The sequence below is a fragment of the Euphorbia lathyris genome, chromosome 3, assembly GCF_963576675.1.
Source record: "Euphorbia lathyris chromosome 3, ddEupLath1.1, whole genome shotgun sequence".
NCBI classification, from domain to species: domain Eukaryota; kingdom Viridiplantae; phylum Streptophyta; class Magnoliopsida; order Malpighiales; family Euphorbiaceae; genus Euphorbia; species Euphorbia lathyris.
Genome location: NC_088912.1, coordinates 57,071,405 through 57,087,487, shown reverse-complemented (window position 1 = coordinate 57,087,487; position 16,083 = coordinate 57,071,405). Strand labels below are relative to the sequence as shown.

The 16,083-nt window shown below is 35.1% G+C and overlaps 2 protein-coding genes across 3 annotated transcripts; one reads left to right on the top strand and one right to left on the bottom strand.

Annotated features, from left to right (window-relative positions):
* Positions 1–3,985: 3,985 nt before the first annotated feature.
* LOC136221727 (laccase-11) lies at positions 3,986–6,198 on the top strand. The gene is made up of 4 exons (XM_066009164.1): positions 3,986–4,135; positions 4,219–4,370; positions 4,471–5,768; positions 5,850–6,198. The coding sequence occupies exons 1-4, from the start codon at positions 4,043–4,045 to the stop codon at positions 5,978–5,980; spliced, it is 1,674 nt and encodes a 557-aa protein (XP_065865236.1). The 5' UTR covers positions 3,986–4,042; the 3' UTR covers positions 5,981–6,198.
* A 353-nt stretch (positions 6,199–6,551) lies between these two features.
* On the bottom strand, positions 6,552–10,180 carry LOC136224702 (syntaxin-112-like). 2 transcript variants are annotated; one of them, XM_066013109.1, is made up of 3 exons: positions 10,060–10,180; positions 7,631–7,715; positions 6,552–7,551 (listed from the first exon to the last, which is right to left on the bottom strand). In XM_066013109.1, exon 3 carries the CDS (start codon positions 7,523–7,525, stop codon positions 6,629–6,631), a length of 897 nt encoding a protein of 298 aa, XP_065869181.1. In that variant the 5' UTR covers positions 7,526–7,551; positions 7,631–7,715; positions 10,060–10,180; the 3' UTR covers positions 6,552–6,628. The 2 variants fall into 2 exon arrangements, with proteins under 2 accessions (XP_065869181.1, XP_065869180.1); XM_066013108.1 differs by lacking the exon at positions 10,060–10,180 and adding an exon at positions 8,041–8,163.
* Between the last annotated feature and the right edge of the window lie 5,903 nt (positions 10,181–16,083).

The following is a 16,083-nucleotide window of genomic DNA, read 5'->3' as shown; positions in this document are numbered from 1 at the left end:
CTTTTTGGGTCCTCTGGGGTTAGTTTTCATAGGTTTGATATTTTCATGTTTGGTATAGCCATTCCTATACCAACAATCCTTAGTGGTGTGGCCATATTTCCCACAGAAGTCACATTGGACATGCTTCTTTGGTTTTCATCCTTTCCTATTGGAAGAGTTGCTTCCATAGTTCTAACGATGGTGGCTATACTGATTCAGAGTCAGATGACTCTGAATCAATGTGATATCTGAACTTCAGAGACAAACGTATGCATGATTTTTAAATTCTCATCCTCCCTAGTGTTGTCTTAAAGGAGATGTTGGATGTCAGAAAGTTTAACTTCCTAAATCTCATCACATCTTTTATTGAGTGCCCTGATTTTCTTATTAGACTTTTTAACAAGTGTATAGACATCACAGAGGGCATTAATCATTTCCTTTCTAAAGAAATGAAGAGTTGTTACCTCAAGGTTCTGAGTTTCTTCTCAGAGGCAATTGATGGTTCTGCTTCATCCACACTCTTCTGTCTCATTAGCCATAAAGCACACATATGCTGTCTCAGCAGCATCTGCTTCTAAAGAGGAAGACTCATCACTATCACTCCATTTAGCTACCATAGCCTTCTTCTGAGACTTCTTATCCTTCTTCAGTACTTGACAGTTTGACTTGATATGTTTAGGTTGAGGCACTCAAAACAGGTGATTAGTTTGGAAGAGTCCTTCTGATTTTGCTTTCACCATGTTCTCTTTTTGGTCTCTCAGACCTTCTGTATGGCTTTTTGTACTAATCACTCTTCTGAAACATCTGTTTCATCTTTCGAGTGAACATTGCCCTCTCTTCATCGTCAGTAGTGTTGTCCTCTGAAGAATCAAGCTTAAGCACTATTGACTTCTGCTTTTTATCTTCTGACTTCTCTTTCGCTTTAAAATTTTTCATTGAGATTTCGTGAGTCCGAAAGGATCCAATCAGCTCATCATACTTATACTTTGTTAAGTCTTGAGCTTCCTCAATGGCTGTCTTCTTTGCCTGCCAACCCTTTGGAAGGCTTCTGGGAATCTTTTTGACTTGTTCCTCCTCTGAGAAGATCTTTCCAAGTCTTTTGAGTTCATTGATGATGTTGGTAAATCTAGCATTCATGTCAGATATGCCTTCACTTTCTTTCATCTCAAAGAGTTCATAAAGTCTCATATTCTGATTGACTTTGGACTCATTGACCTTGCTAGTACCTTCGTAGGTGACTTCCAGCTTATGCCAAATCTCCTTTGCTGACTCAATTCCTGAGATTTTATTGAACTTTGCAGCATCTAGAGCACAATGAAACATATTGATAGCCGAAGCGTTATTCTGGAGCTTCTTCAAGTCATCCTCTGACCACTTATCTTTAGTTTTCAGAGTCTTAACTCCTTCAACTGTTTCATAAGGTTCAAAGGGGCCTTTCACTATTGCCAGCCAAACACTCATGTTCTGAGCTTGGATAAAACAAAATTCATTCTGTTTTTCCAAAATTCATTCTTTTTTTTTACACATCTCAATATATGTTTGTAATTTGTTACTGATAAAATAACGCACGTGTGAAATGTAGATGACAAGATTCATGACCGAGAAGACAGTTTGATGAATTATTTCTTAAATTGACCTAAATTATCAATGTTAGGGGTAAAATTGTTCTTGGCTTCTAATGTTATGGGTAAAATTGCTCCTGACCCAAAACTTTACGGGTATTTTTGCACCATAACCCTATAATCTAATTATAATTATCTAAATAAATCAATTAATCCAACTAATTTATCCACTTATAAATTTTGGCCCCCTATAGTCCTCCCTCAGATTAAGGAATTAAAGCTTGAAAGCTTGATAATGGTTGTAATTTTGGTTAGGAATATGATGTTTCTGGTTTAATTTGAGAGTTTTTCTGTTGGATTGGTGGGGTTTTCAAATGAAGGATTAAGGCTTTATTTATAGCTGAATTTTGTAACTTCTACCACCCTAAACCCTAAAATCACTATCCATGACTCCACTACTTTAATTTTACAGAAACGAAGAAGAAAAATGCAGGTTAGTGGTTGATCAAACTCATTCTCAATCTGATTACAGTTCTGGATAGATTTGGGTTAGAGTAGTTTATACCAATATGCAGCCACATCTTTTAGAGTTGTGGGAAAGCATTTGCACATGAAAACATTGGTGGTCTTGTAGTCTCTAATGACATTCTTCACATGGACAGTGGGACCTCCTAATCCTTTATACTCTTTGCGATGGCGTATTTCAACCCCATTGGCATTGGTCTTATTAGTATATCCGTACAAAGTTGTGATCTGGTGTCAGTAACTTTGGAGATCTTAGCGTCAATGTCGCATTGTCCATGGCATTCCAAAGTTCATTGTGGATGAGATTGTACATCTCTTCATTGTAAAAAAGAGCTTCGTTCTCTCCAGGTCTGTTACTAGATCGCTAGTCTATGGGCTGCTGTCGATCCTTAGGTCTTAGCGCGATAGTTTTCTTCGGTCTCCGTGCTGATCGTGGTGATATGATTTGGTCAAGTTTTTCCTGATGGTTTTCTTTTACCTTGGAGACATAGATTCATCCGAGTAATCTCGTCGACGCCTTTGAGATTACCTTTTGGGGGGAGGAGAGTATGATTTCTCAAATCCTCCCTTATCATGCTCACTAGATGGAGTGTTAGAATGATGACACCGTTAATGAGGGTGGCTAGGCTCACTTCTATTAGAGCATCCTCTTGTGTTTTCTTACTGGGAATTTAGAGGTGTATTTTTTTAGGAGGGCATCTTCAGACGATATGATGTCTAGTAGAACAAGCAACAAAGTCCTAGTTGTTTGGAAACTTGTTAGCCTATCTAGCTTCTTTGAGCTCTTATCTAACATTCGTCATTTCTATTGCATGTTCGGTCCTGAAGACGTTCATTGATTCCATACATATCTCATATTATAGATGAGTTGTTTATTAATCTCATGCATAATCTTCCTATGTTCGGGATCCATCGAAACCAAACATGCATCCATACACTGGTTAAACTTTGGGGTAATCTACAAAAGTCCAATTGGATTATCATTTGCATCCATAATAGTTATGGATCTCTGCGGGGTTTGATGATGAAGGGATCAACAAAATGTTAAGTTGATCCATGGCTTCGACATTCACTGCACCAATTTGATGTGAGATAATAGGGATGAGCTTTTTGGAATCCTTCCAATGTCTAGGATAAGACATAAAGATAATTAAAGGAGGGGTTGGAGAGGGGTTGGAGACTGGTGACTCTACTCTGATGCTTAAGTCAACAAAGTTAAAGGAGAAAGATATTGAAAGTGTATAAGTGAAATAAGCAAGGAGAATGTTACTTTTTGGTGCATTGTCTACCTTTCTATTTATAGAATGACAAGATTGTGTAACGTAAATGAATTGGATTTCACATGGAAACTGCTCAATAGAGGAGGCCGCAACTGTTGTCCGCAAATCAAAGCATAAGACTGGAGTTGAATGTGTGTGATCTTGCGATTGTCCTTGATTGGACGTGGTGCCTGTGGTTATCATTTAGGGGAGGTTATCCTATTAGGCCACGGAAACTGCGATTCGTAATGAAGTGATTTTTAGAACAAAAATGCATATACTACTTTTAGCGTCGATAATTAATTACGTGAGCAGAAAATGATTGAAACATACAGAATCTCAATTTAAAAAATATATTATAATGAGATTCCGACAAATATGGAAAAGACATATATATATATATAAAGCTTAGAAGCAAGGTTGTTTATACATAAAATTAAGTTTTAACTCAGAAAGAAAGAAAGTAAACAGAATCACTTTTCCTTAACGGTAAAGCTGAGGATTGGATGGGTCAGTGTTTTTGTTTATCTGCTCTTGAAGCTCAATTAATATCGTCCCTTCAGTTTCAATGTCTCCATCCTTCCTTATATTGCTTACAAGCTTTGGTATTCACAGCCAGCCTCTACCTAATTCTCTTCTCTTCTAACAAACTCACTTATAAAACCCTTTTGTCTCACCCTTCTAATCACATTCATACAATTCCTTTCCTCAACAACAATGTCTCTAATCCATTTTCTCTTTCTCTTCTTGGTTTCATATTTCATGATCTCTCTCGCAGTGGAAGCCCAAACTAAGACGTACCAATTTGATGTGAGTGCTTGAAATTATCCAACATATAATCTACCTGTACATATTATGATTCTTTTTTTTTTTTTTTTTTTGTCTGTTTTCAGATTCAAGTGCAAAATGTTAGCAGATTGTGTCATGCCAAGCCCATTGTGACAGTAAATGGCAGATTTCCAGGGCCAACCATATATGCTAGAGAAGGAGACAGAGTTATTGTGAATGTTACCAATAATGCACAATATAATATGTCTATTCATTGGTAATAATTTCAATAAAAGTTTGTTTTTGTTTTGAAGTAAAAATGAACAAAGCTAGGAACTTACTTCTGATACTGATACTGATACTGATACTGGTGGCAGGCATGGACTAAAACAGTTTCGGAATGGATGGGCAGATGGACCTGCTTATATAACCCAATGTCCTATCAAAACAGGCCACAGTTACAGTTATGATTTTAATGTTACAGGACAAAGAGGAACACTTTGGTGGCATGCTCACATCCTATGGCTAAGGGCTACTGTTTATGGCGCTATAGTTATCATGCCTAAACCAGGAACCCCTTTTCCTTTCCCTTTCCCTCAAAGAGAACAAGTCCTCATTTTAGGCGAATGGTGGAATAACGATGTCGAAGAGATCGTTAAACAAGGCAACAACCTGGGATTGCCTCCAAATGCTTCTGATGCTCATACCATCAATGGCAAACCAGGACCACTTTTCCCTTGTTCAGAGAAACATACATTCGCCATGGAGGTTGAACAAGGAAAAACATACCTCTTAAGAATCATCAATGCTGCCCTGAATGATGAGCTATTCTTTGGAATTGCAGGACACAATATGACAGTTGTAGAAATAGATGCAGTCTACACAAAACCTTTTACGACCGTGGCAATCCTTATAGCACCTGGCCAGACCACAAACGTTCTTGTTCGAGCAACTCAATCTCCAGGCAGATATTTCATGGCTGCCAGGCCTTTTATGGATGCACCTCTTTCTATTGACAACAAAACTGCCACTGCTATTTTCCAATACAAAAATGTCCCAAACACTCTCCTCCCTACCCTACCGAACCTTCCCTTACCTAACGATACAGCTTTCGCTCTCACCTACAATTCCAAGCTGAGAAGCCTAAACTCTCCCCAGTTTCCTGCAAATGTACCTCTTAATGTGGACAGACATCTTTTTTACACTATAGGTTTAGGTGTAAACCCTTGTTCTTCCTGCATAAATGGTACTCACCTTACTGCTTCTTTAAACAACATTACTTTTGTGATGCCCAAAGTCGGTCTACTTCAAGCTCACTACTTGAATATGAAGGGAATATTCAGCACTGATTTTCCTGATAATCCTCCCACACCATTTAACTATACTGGTGCACCTCTTACTGCAAACCTTGGAACTACCTTAGGCACCAGGCTTAGTAAAATTGCATATAATTCAACCGTACAATTAGTACTACAAGACACAAATCTTCTTACTGTTGAGTCTCATCCTTTTCACTTACATGGTTACAATTTCTTTGTTGTTGGAACTGGAATTGGAAATTTTGATCGTAAAATAGATCCAGCTAAGTTTAACTTGGTTGACCCCCCTGAAAGAAACACAGTCGGAGTACCTACTGGTGGATGGACTGCCATAAGGTGGAGGGCAGATAATCCAGGTATATATATGTGCTGAATTAACTATTTTGTTTTTCTTTTTTTTTTTGGTTAACTAACCCTCTTGTTTTTGTGTGTTTCAGGGGTGTGGTTTATGCACTGCCACTTGGAGCTACATACAGGTTGGGGCCTGAAAACAGCATTTGTAGTTGAGGATGGAAATGGCCCTCATCAATCTGTTTTACCTCCACCCAAGGATCTTCCTTCTTGTTAATTGCACTCCCAAAATTAACGAAAACTCAAAACAACCCTCGAGGAGGATGGTTTACTTTTAACTGTACCATTTGCTTGGAATTAAGGAGAAAAAAATATTAGATTGGAGGCTGGCTTTTGTGGTAAATGGAGAAACATGTATATCTAATTAATCATTTGAAACTGCAATTGTAATTGAAAGTAAAATTCTTGCAATAAAATTCTTCCATGTGATTCATTGGTTCCTCCCATGTTTCCGGCACTAGCAGTTCTTTTTTTTGTAACTAAACAAAATCAGCTTTAAATCCCATCACGGAATAAAAAAAATGGAGAATTTTTCAAGTGAACTAATCAGGAGCAGAAAAACTAGAGTTCTATTGCAAGTTTCCAAAAATAAGCCAATAGAGTTGATCTTAAAAAGCATCAAATCCAATTGAACAAGGCAATACAGAAGCAAAAAGAAAGCTTAGGAGATCAGAAAAAAAAAATGCAGTGTACGAGCTTTTGGATTCAAATGATGCAAGTATATAAAAAGTTGTGTATTTCTACAAAAAGAAAAGAGTATGACTCAAATTGCATTGATTGATCATGAACTCAGTCAGTTATCCAATTTCTAATTACACTGAAATGGAAAACGATTGATATATGAAATTTTCATCCAAAAAGACGTTCACGAAGCTAAAGTGGAAACTAGAATTGTCAATAGAATAATGAGCAGAATAATTCCAATCCAACAACAATTCATTGACTTACTCTTCATTTGTTTAGCATAGTATAACCCATTAGTCCCACCATTGATGTAAGTGGTAGCAGAAGCTAAATTCTGTTGAATATCCTGAATCTCATCACCTTGTGCCTCCACCATAACAGCCATATCAAGAAACACTTTATGCAACTCAGTCATGCTCCTTTGTATCTCCTTCAAAGCCTCATGCCTCTCTTCATTCTCCATTAGCAAATCTCCTTTTCCTTCAAAACTCATCTTCCCTTTCCCACATCCCTGAATCATGTTTTTTAAGACTTCCTCAGTCGGATAGTCACCGGTGGCATTAAAGTAGCTCCTTCTGAGTCCTTCTTTATGATCTTTGAAAACCTTTTCTCTCAATGCTTGAAAATCATTCATCATATCCCTTAACTTTCCTCTCAAGCCATTAGTCACACACACCCTTGTTCGATCAAGGGGGCTTCCTTCTTTGTAAGCTATGGACAAAGCACGATTAGCCATGTTAGATTTGTCAAGTGATTCCAATCTTGACTTGATATTCTTGGCTTTTCTAAGAATGGTAACCATATTCGAGTTGATTCTATCTCTGATTCCTTTAAGCACTTTCATACTGTGAGTGGATTTTGAGTTTTCATTTAAGTGTTGAAGTTCAAGGAGGAGATTGGTGATCTCTTCCATTTCATTCTTGATTGCTTTCACTTCTTCGAAGAAGTTTGAAAGGTTGTGTTCATCGGGATGGTCTAGATGACCCATCTCAATATCTGGGTCAGATTCCAGGTCTTTCATGGCTTGTTTCTTAATATCTACGTAATCAAGGAATGATCTAGTCATTAAATCATTCATCTTTGCTCTGATCTATAAATACTCACCTGCCAACAACAGTTAATCTGTCAGAATGTGAACAATTTAGTAATCCTAAATAAAGCCATTGGAAAATTAAGCAAATACCACAAAACAATCTATCAAGAAGGAAAGATCAATTGGATTGTGATGCTGACGACCTTCAAGTGATTTCGCTCTCCCTCCAAGAACTCTGAAACGGAAAACTTGGTATGAAATATATGCGGAGAAATCAATTGATAGAAAAACGTACAACCATCTAAACATATAAAGTATCATTATTCTAGTAATTTCGGAATTGGATGAACTGCGAAAAAGCAACTGGGTTCAAAAAAATCAGAATGCCAACGAATTTCAATATAATTTATAAATTATAAGATGCAAAAAGAAAGAGTTGGTATTCAAGAAGTAAGATTCAAAATGATGAACACTAAAACTTGCACATAATGGTATTATGATTTATTATCAAAGTGCAGCAAGACTACCGACAATAGTGTAAATAAAGAAAGAAAACAAACCTTGAAGAAATTGTTAATGTTGCAGAGGAAGAGGAGTCTCGGAAATTAGACTAAAATATTATTCATGGAGAATGAGAGAAGTGAGTTTGCTTGCAACTTAAAGAGATAAAAATCTTATGTGTGAGAAAGAGAGAAAAAAAAAAAGATCATCAATGGCTCTGCTTTCTGTTACGTTTTCTTGGGTTTTCAAATTTTAAACTTATATGTTTCTACCAGGAAAAGCTGCCGTTTCGGGGCGACCCAAATGTCTATTTTACCCTGCCAAACCACGCCATAACATAGGAATATTGGGGCACTTGTTAGCAATAATATTTCGCATAATTTTTTATTATTAAGTATTAATTAAGAATTTAACACTTGTGGCTTGGCATACCACATAGGTTTATTGGCACATATAGGTCTATACAATTCTATGAATTAAAGCATATTGCTATGCTACGGGGTTAGCCAAATAAAGAAAAGGGTTAATTACAAATAACTACTACGTGGTTTGATCGATTTGTGAGGTGATATCTGTGGTATTTTTTTTTTTTTTTTTTGCAAACACAACTTTATGGTTGCAAAATTTTACATGTTTTTTTACTTGGCCAAATTTGGCCGATAACGATTTCGAAATGAAAATTTTCAAGAATTAAACTTGTTTGGTATCATATTTACTATGGACATATATTCTTAATTTTTCAAAATCATCATTTTTGAAGTTTTCTCTCTCTAAACATTATTTTTCTCTCTCATAAAAAACAACACCTAAATGACCTCAAACCTAAAAAGTTGAAGAATTAAAGTTGCTTAAAATATCATTTAGCTTTTGAAAATCTTCATTTCGAAGTCGTTATCGGCCAAATTCGGAAAAGTAAAAAAAACATGTAAAATTTTGCAACCATAGAGTTGTGTTTGCAAAAAAAATACTACAAGTACCACATCGCAAATCGACCAAACCACAGGGTAGTTATTTGTAATTAACCCTAAAGAAAATGTATAATCATGATAAATCCATTCATACTTAACATTTTAATTTTAGTTAAACCGAATTCCTTAGAATGAAATCGCTTTTAAATTTTATAAATTAATGATTAAGGTCTATGAAAACCTAATAATGCATAATTATCAATTTTGCTCCCACTCAAATTGGGTTGTCATCAATTACAAAATTTAAACTCATTCAATGTTCGGTGTCACGACCCATTGAATTAATTTCACAGTTAACATCAGTTTTATTTATTACAACATAAATATAAACTATATCTCATAACTAAATAAATAAAATACATATCAACAAAAATTCATTTTATTAAAATTATTCAACCTAAATAATTCTAATATATGAATTTATCAATTAAAATTTATAAAAAAACCTTTTTAGTCCATAAACTTTCTAATTGATTCAGATTTGACCCGAGTATCAAAAACTTCTAAAATTAATTTTTAAAATTTACACCCGACCCAAACTAACCCTAGACCCATCCCGTGAGGACCCAACGGCTGTCCATTGCGGATATCCGCCGAAACAGTAGCAGCGCCGCCAACAGGGGCGGCTGCTCACAGTAGCCTCTACAGCGGCTACAGTGGCTGCTGTGGCAACCCCTGTAGTTCTATTTATTTTTTTTTAAATATAAAAATTAAAACAAATAAAACCAACAGCTCCCGTGATGAACACAAAGAACACGGATATAAACGTTAGCCTTAACCCCAAAAGAAGATAAGTTCAGCCCAAACGTTTTTAACCCAAATCAAAGCATATATGTTTTGTTTTATAAATCTTTTTCAAAACCAGAAAAAAAGTTCAATCAAACACAAATATATACATATTAATCTAAGTTTTAAAACTTTTAATCCGAAGCCAAACTATCCAGTCTAACTAGCCTAAGCTTTGATACCATTATTGGGGATTTATCATCAAAAATCAACAAAGCGCAGCGGAATGCTACCGTTGGAATTTTCTATAATCCAGTTAAAGCGTGTTAGGCTGCCACAGGATGAACTTCAAAATAAAATTAAAAACAAAGATTAGGTACTCACGAGTGATGTCTCTTTTAGAGACGACTGCAGGAATTCGCAAGTCGAGTGAATCTCCAAAGTCAGGTGCACTAACCGTTTAGGAATTGAACCAGTGCTAGTCGTAATCAACACAGAATATCTACAACGCAAAGAACAGTGTGCAAGGATAGGGAGGGGGCCGAAATTCCTATAGCAAGGAGGCTAGGTTAATTAACTTCTTTAACTTAAACATTATACACTTGTACCAATTAGGTTTAGGTTTAGTGGTTAATAATATCTAAGCCCCTTATTGATCCATAATCATAAATATAACCCTACAGATTATATTTAAGGTTAATTATAAAAAAGTACCATGTGGTTTGGTCGATTTGCAATGTGGTACCTGTGGTATTTTTTTCAAATGCAACCATGTGGTTGTCACCGTTAGCAAAATAAAGGGAACAGTCAAAAATCTGTTAAATCACAGGGGCAATTTGGAGAAGAAAATTTTTGACTTTTTTCTGACATTTTTATGTTGACTTCATCTTCTTCTTTGTTCTTCTTCTTCTTCTTCTTCTTTGATCTTCTTCTTCCATTTCCTCTTCTTCTTCTTCCTTTCTTTAATTCTTCTTCCTTTTCTTCTTCTTTTTCTTCCATTTTCTTTTCTTCTTCTTCCATTTTGTCCTCTTCTTCCTTTCTTTTCTTCTTCTTTTTCTTCCTCATTTCTTATCTTCTTCTTCTCTTCTCTTTTTCTTTTAATTCTGAAAATTCCAGAATTCTAGATTTCCAAACGTGAATAACTGTCAAATAGTTGAGAAATAAAATACCTACTCTTGGAATCCAAAAACTGTAGTAAATATGCAGTAGGGTCGAATCCTTAGAGACTGGTAGAATTATAACTTTTCAAAATTAACAGTTAAAAGTAAAAAGGGGGGTTTTGGTTTATAGAATGAAATAAATAGAAAATAACAAATAATAATAAAGTAAGAGAAAAATTAAATAGTTGAGAAATATGTATGAGAAAGATTCCAGCTAGAGGTTAGGTTTGAGTCTTGAATTTAACAATTGATCATCGATCATAGAAAATATAAATTTCAACCTTTCAAATAAATTAGCTATGGTTATTAAAAAGCATTAACAACCTATCTCTTTTTACCGATTGGACAATTAAGAAAAGTTCATTAATTTGCCCTAATCAATTAAACAGTTCCAAACAAGCTTCGGAATTTAATTTGATTGAAAGCATTAAAGTATGAAAGAGATACCAATTCTACTCAATAATCACTAAAGTAGGATTATTTAAAGCATATCAATTACATTCACAACATAGGTTAAAAGTTTGTCCACAATTAACTATGTTATTTGCTACTTGCATTAGATGAATCAAACGATTACGTATTTAAACATCTAATTAGCAAAATGATTACAAGTAAATAATCAAATCAAGGATTCAATTAAATCATGCAATACGAACAAGAACAAAATAGAAATTGATTACTTGAAATAGATGAAAAGGATTAAGTACAGAATGATCTCCCAACTGATTGTTCAAGACCTAAAAACCTCTAGCTAAAAATTAGAAATTAGTTCATCTTGGAGGAAGAAGAAGCCATGGAAGAATGATGATGCATGATGAAGAGCCTTTGATATTTTTTCTTGTTCTCTCTGTGTGTCTTTTTTTTATGTGTGTGTCCTCTCTGTCTCTTTTTATAGCTTTCACAATTGTGCCTCTTGGCTTTCAGGAGAGAAGAACTGACTTTGTTATATAATCAAAACAAAAATTCGAAGGTCTTTGAAAGGGTTGTAACGGGGTTAGAGTTAAAGGTATGGAAAAAGGGAACAATCAAAAAAATTAGCAAGCAAGTCAAAAGAAACTAAATCTATTAACATATGCACTAGAAATGGAAGAAAGTTTACCAAAACTGAATATATTTTTTTACAAACTTTTTTTTTTCTTCTTTTTTTTTATTTTTTTTCTCATTTTTTTCTTTTTCTTTTTTTTTCATTTTCTTCATGGATTTTTTTTTTATTTTGTTTTTTTAGAACAGAAAAGGAACAAAAGTTAGAACAAACTTGGCTGTTGAAAAGATGTGAAACAAAACAGCCAACAAAGAAGAGACGAATTCAACTGTCAACTATTGGTGACAAACAACTGATAAACAAAACTGAGAATTTATTTCTTTTGAATAGAAGTGAATAAACAAAAGATGAGAACGAAATTGGCTGCTAAAAATATGTGAAACATAACAGCCAACAAACAAGAGACAAATTTAGCTGTCAAATATCGATGACAAACAGCTGATAAACAAAAGTGAGAATTTATTTCTTTTGAATAGAAACGAAAAATAAGACTGACTGGCAAACTTTTGAAGTGCAACAGACAAAATTTCAGACATCCTTGACTTTTTTTTTAAGGATGAACCTCCTTTTGAATCATATATATGAACAATGACTAGTGCATACATTTTATAGAAAAAAACTTGTAGAACTGACTTGCTTACCAACTTTTACCCTTAATCTTAAGAGTTAAAAGTTAGTGTTTGGCTAAAAGGGAAAACAATTTAGTGTGTACAACAAAGAAAAGGTTAAAGGCTCAAACTTGGCTATCTAAGAGATAAAAAAATAAAAAGGGTTAGGTTATTTAAGTCAAGTGGTTAATCCTAATTTCCTTCCTCACTTCAATGCATAACTAAAAACGTGTGGTCTCGAAAAGCATTTGATGCAAATTCCAGAGTTGCAAACCAAGTATGAATTCACACATAATAAAAAAAATTGGAGCAAACATTAAACGTTGATGTTGTTTAAGCAAATTGCTCCATTGGCTCAAAAGCTCATAGAAATTGAGGGTAATTGTACCAAGCTTTGCATACTTTTCAATCAATTTGATCACTTCAGTTAAAATGGATTACTCAAAATAAAGACTACCAAATCAACTGTTACTAAGTCCAACACTCATCATAAGTTAAACTATCAAGTTTAACTTATAGATAATACGAGCTAATTAAACTATCAAGTTAAGGAGAATATGATTAACACGACTTGACTAAAACACAAGCTAACTAAATGCAAATGAAAACACAAAACACAAAATACAAACTAAGCATAGATAACTCAATTTAAAATGAAGACTAAAATGCAAAAAATTTCTCCAAAACACCTCTCCCCCACACTAACACACACATTGTCCCTAATGTGCAAAACACAAGGACATGAATTTATTTCTGAAACTGAATTTAAATAAAACAAAATTAAAATAAAGTAAAAGGATAGAAATTTGGGTTGCCTCCCAAAAGAGCGCCTTTGTTTATCGTCTTTGGCTAGACATAGCCAAATACTCAAGTAATTCCAATGGCATTTTTGTGTTCCTTCAAGACCCGAATCAACATTTCCTCATGCATTCCTTTTGGTATGATCACCGGAATGGTTTCATTATCACCTAGATACACAACCTTGAATTTTCCAATTACGGCCTCAGGCTTTATCTTTGGATCACCTTTCTTACACAAAACCTCTTTTAGCTCCACTTGCAATGTTTCTTCAGAAAATTTACTGTCAAAAATCTCATGCATGGGATTAGCAGCATCAGTAGCTAAATTAGAAGCTACATCATATGGAAATTTCATAGCTTCATATATATTAAATTTAATCACTTCATCGTTGAACTCCATAATGAGTGTACCTTCATGCACATTAATTATAGCTTTAGATATTTTAAGGAATGGTCTCCCTAAAATAATTAGTGAAGACTTAGGAAAATCATCATCATCCATATCTAAAACATAAAAGTCCGCAGGAAAAACCAAACCATTAACTTGCACAAGTACATCTTCTAGCACCCCATCGGGATAAGCATTAGTCCTATCGGCCAATTGAATTATCACGCCCGTTTCTTTTAGAGGTCCAGCACTTAAAGATGCATAAATAGAACGTGGCATAACATTAATTGAAGCTCCTAGATCCAACATAGATTTTTCAATTCTAACATTTCCTAACTTGTAAGGGATAGATAACATACCTGGATCTTCACATTTAGGAGGAAGTTTATTTTGAATTATCTCAGAAACATTCTCCCTACACTTATCCTTTCATCACCTCTCAATTTCCTCTTGTTAGTACACAAATCTTTAAGAAATTTAGCATAACGAGGAATTTGTTTAATTGCTTCAAGAAGAGGGATATTTATCTGAACTTTTCTAAACAAATCTAGTACCTCTTTCTCTTCATCCTCCTTTTTAGATTTTGAAAATCGACTTGGGAATGGGGGAGGAATTACAATGGGTGGTGATGGTGTTTCGTTTAAGGTCAGCTTAGGAATGGCCTCCTCTTTCTCTAGTCTTTTTCCATAACTTGCTTTGAGACTGATTTATCATGTGATTGCACTTCTTTGCCACTCCTCAACGTGATAACACTAACATTCTTTATAGGATTCACCTCGAGTTGGGATGGAAGATGCCCATAAGCTTGAGATTCCAACTTACTTATTGAAGTCGCCATTTGGCTCATTTGTGACTGCACATTTTCTAGACTTGTTTGGATCTCTTGTTGAAATATCAAAGTATTCTGCTGAAATAGCAAAATATTAGAACCTAAAGCATGAACAATTTCTTTTTTTTCACCACAAAATGTCTTTAGTGGTGAAATTTCAATATTTTGTGGGGAAAATTTTCCCCACAAAAAATCTGTTTTCTTGTAGTGGTGGATCATCATACTAGGAAGGTTCATACATTGTTAACAAGAATTCGCCATCAACTGCACGGATCCTGGGGTATGAGGCAGACAAAAGGCTTAAAGCTCCTAACTTGCCACGATATAAAGAAGAAGAGTCAGTATAAACGGGAGATTACATATCCCAAACCCAAAGGAGGGGAGCATGTATGCTAAGGCGAATTGCAGGTTCCATAGAAGAAATGGCCATGACACAGAAGCTTGCTGGGAGCTGGAAAAGTAGAAGATACATTTGTCTAGAATAACAAATAACAAGACAACGACAAGCAAAAGATAAAGCCTAGAAAGAAATCCAAAAGTGTCATTAATGTCATAGCAGATAGATCAGGGTATCAGCCACCCGTGAAAAAAGAAGTCAAAATATCCGCCCTGGATAAAACATCCCTCAAACACCCTTTTTGCAGAAACAGGTCCAGTCATCTCTCCACATGTAGATGCATTGGTAGTAACAATGGCGATTGAAGGATGGGAGATGAAGCAAGTCATTATTGACACGTAGGCTAAACATAGTGGAAGATGCAACTGCAGTGGCTCAGAAAAGACGGAACCATGGGCCTAAAAATCAGTATTTTTACGTATTCTTATATGTGCATTAAAACTGTTATAGTACCCTATATTTTATAATTTATTCTTTCTCGCCATATTTCTTATATTCATTTGCCTAGTTTTGTTCTATTTCTTTCCAAATTCTATAGAGGAAGAAATAGCAAAGCTGAAGAAGGCGGATGTAATCAAAGAGGTAATATACGCCTAATGGCTAGGGAATGAAAAATCCCACAGGCGGATCAGTTACCTCAAAAATACGACAAAGTAATCCCCCATCTGGGGCGGGTCCACATACCTCAAAGATAGTACAAAGTGATCCCCCATCAAAGGCGGGTTTTAACAAGGCTCTCAGAAAGACCGGTATCCATTGTAATAAAGGCAATGACATTACCCCATTAAATAAACTAACCTTTGTTATCAAACGTGTTTATCGTTTTGTTTGCAGAATTCACAGACAACATAAATGTATCCATACATTGGGATCCCAGTGAAAGAAATCCATAAAGTTTATCATAAGCTCCTAGGGGACGGCTGGCCACCTACCCTAGTAATTCGGAGGAAATCTAAGGTGAATTGAAATTCTTTCTGAATTTTCGGCAAATGCAAAATTGTGATCAAGATGCTAAGTAAAAGCATAAACAATCACAAACAAAAGGTAAAAAACATCCAAAAAGTACATAAAAATACTATAAATTGTTAAAATTTTACACAGGTGTTGAAAGACTTGGAAAAACGAAAAGCAAAAAATAAACTAAGACGCCGGAGGAGAAACATTCACCTCGCCCTAAAAACGTA

Bases quoted from the DNA above. Each gene is read 5' to 3' on its own strand.
- LOC136221727 (XM_066009164.1), top strand. From the start codon at position 4,043: ATGTCTCTAATCCATTTTCTCTTTCTCTTCTTGGTTTCATATTTCATG. The intron at 4,136-4,218 runs GTGAGTGCTTGA...GTCTGTTTTCAG, and splicing joins CTAAGACGTACCAATTTGAT to ATTCAAGTGCAAAATGTTAG. The intron at 5,769-5,849 runs GTATATATATGT...TGTGTGTTTCAG, and splicing joins GTGGAGGGCAGATAATCCAG to GGGTGTGGTTTATGCACTGC.
- LOC136224702 (XM_066013109.1), bottom strand. From the start codon at position 7,525: ATGAATGATTTAATGACTAGATCATTCCTTGATTACGTAGATATTAAG.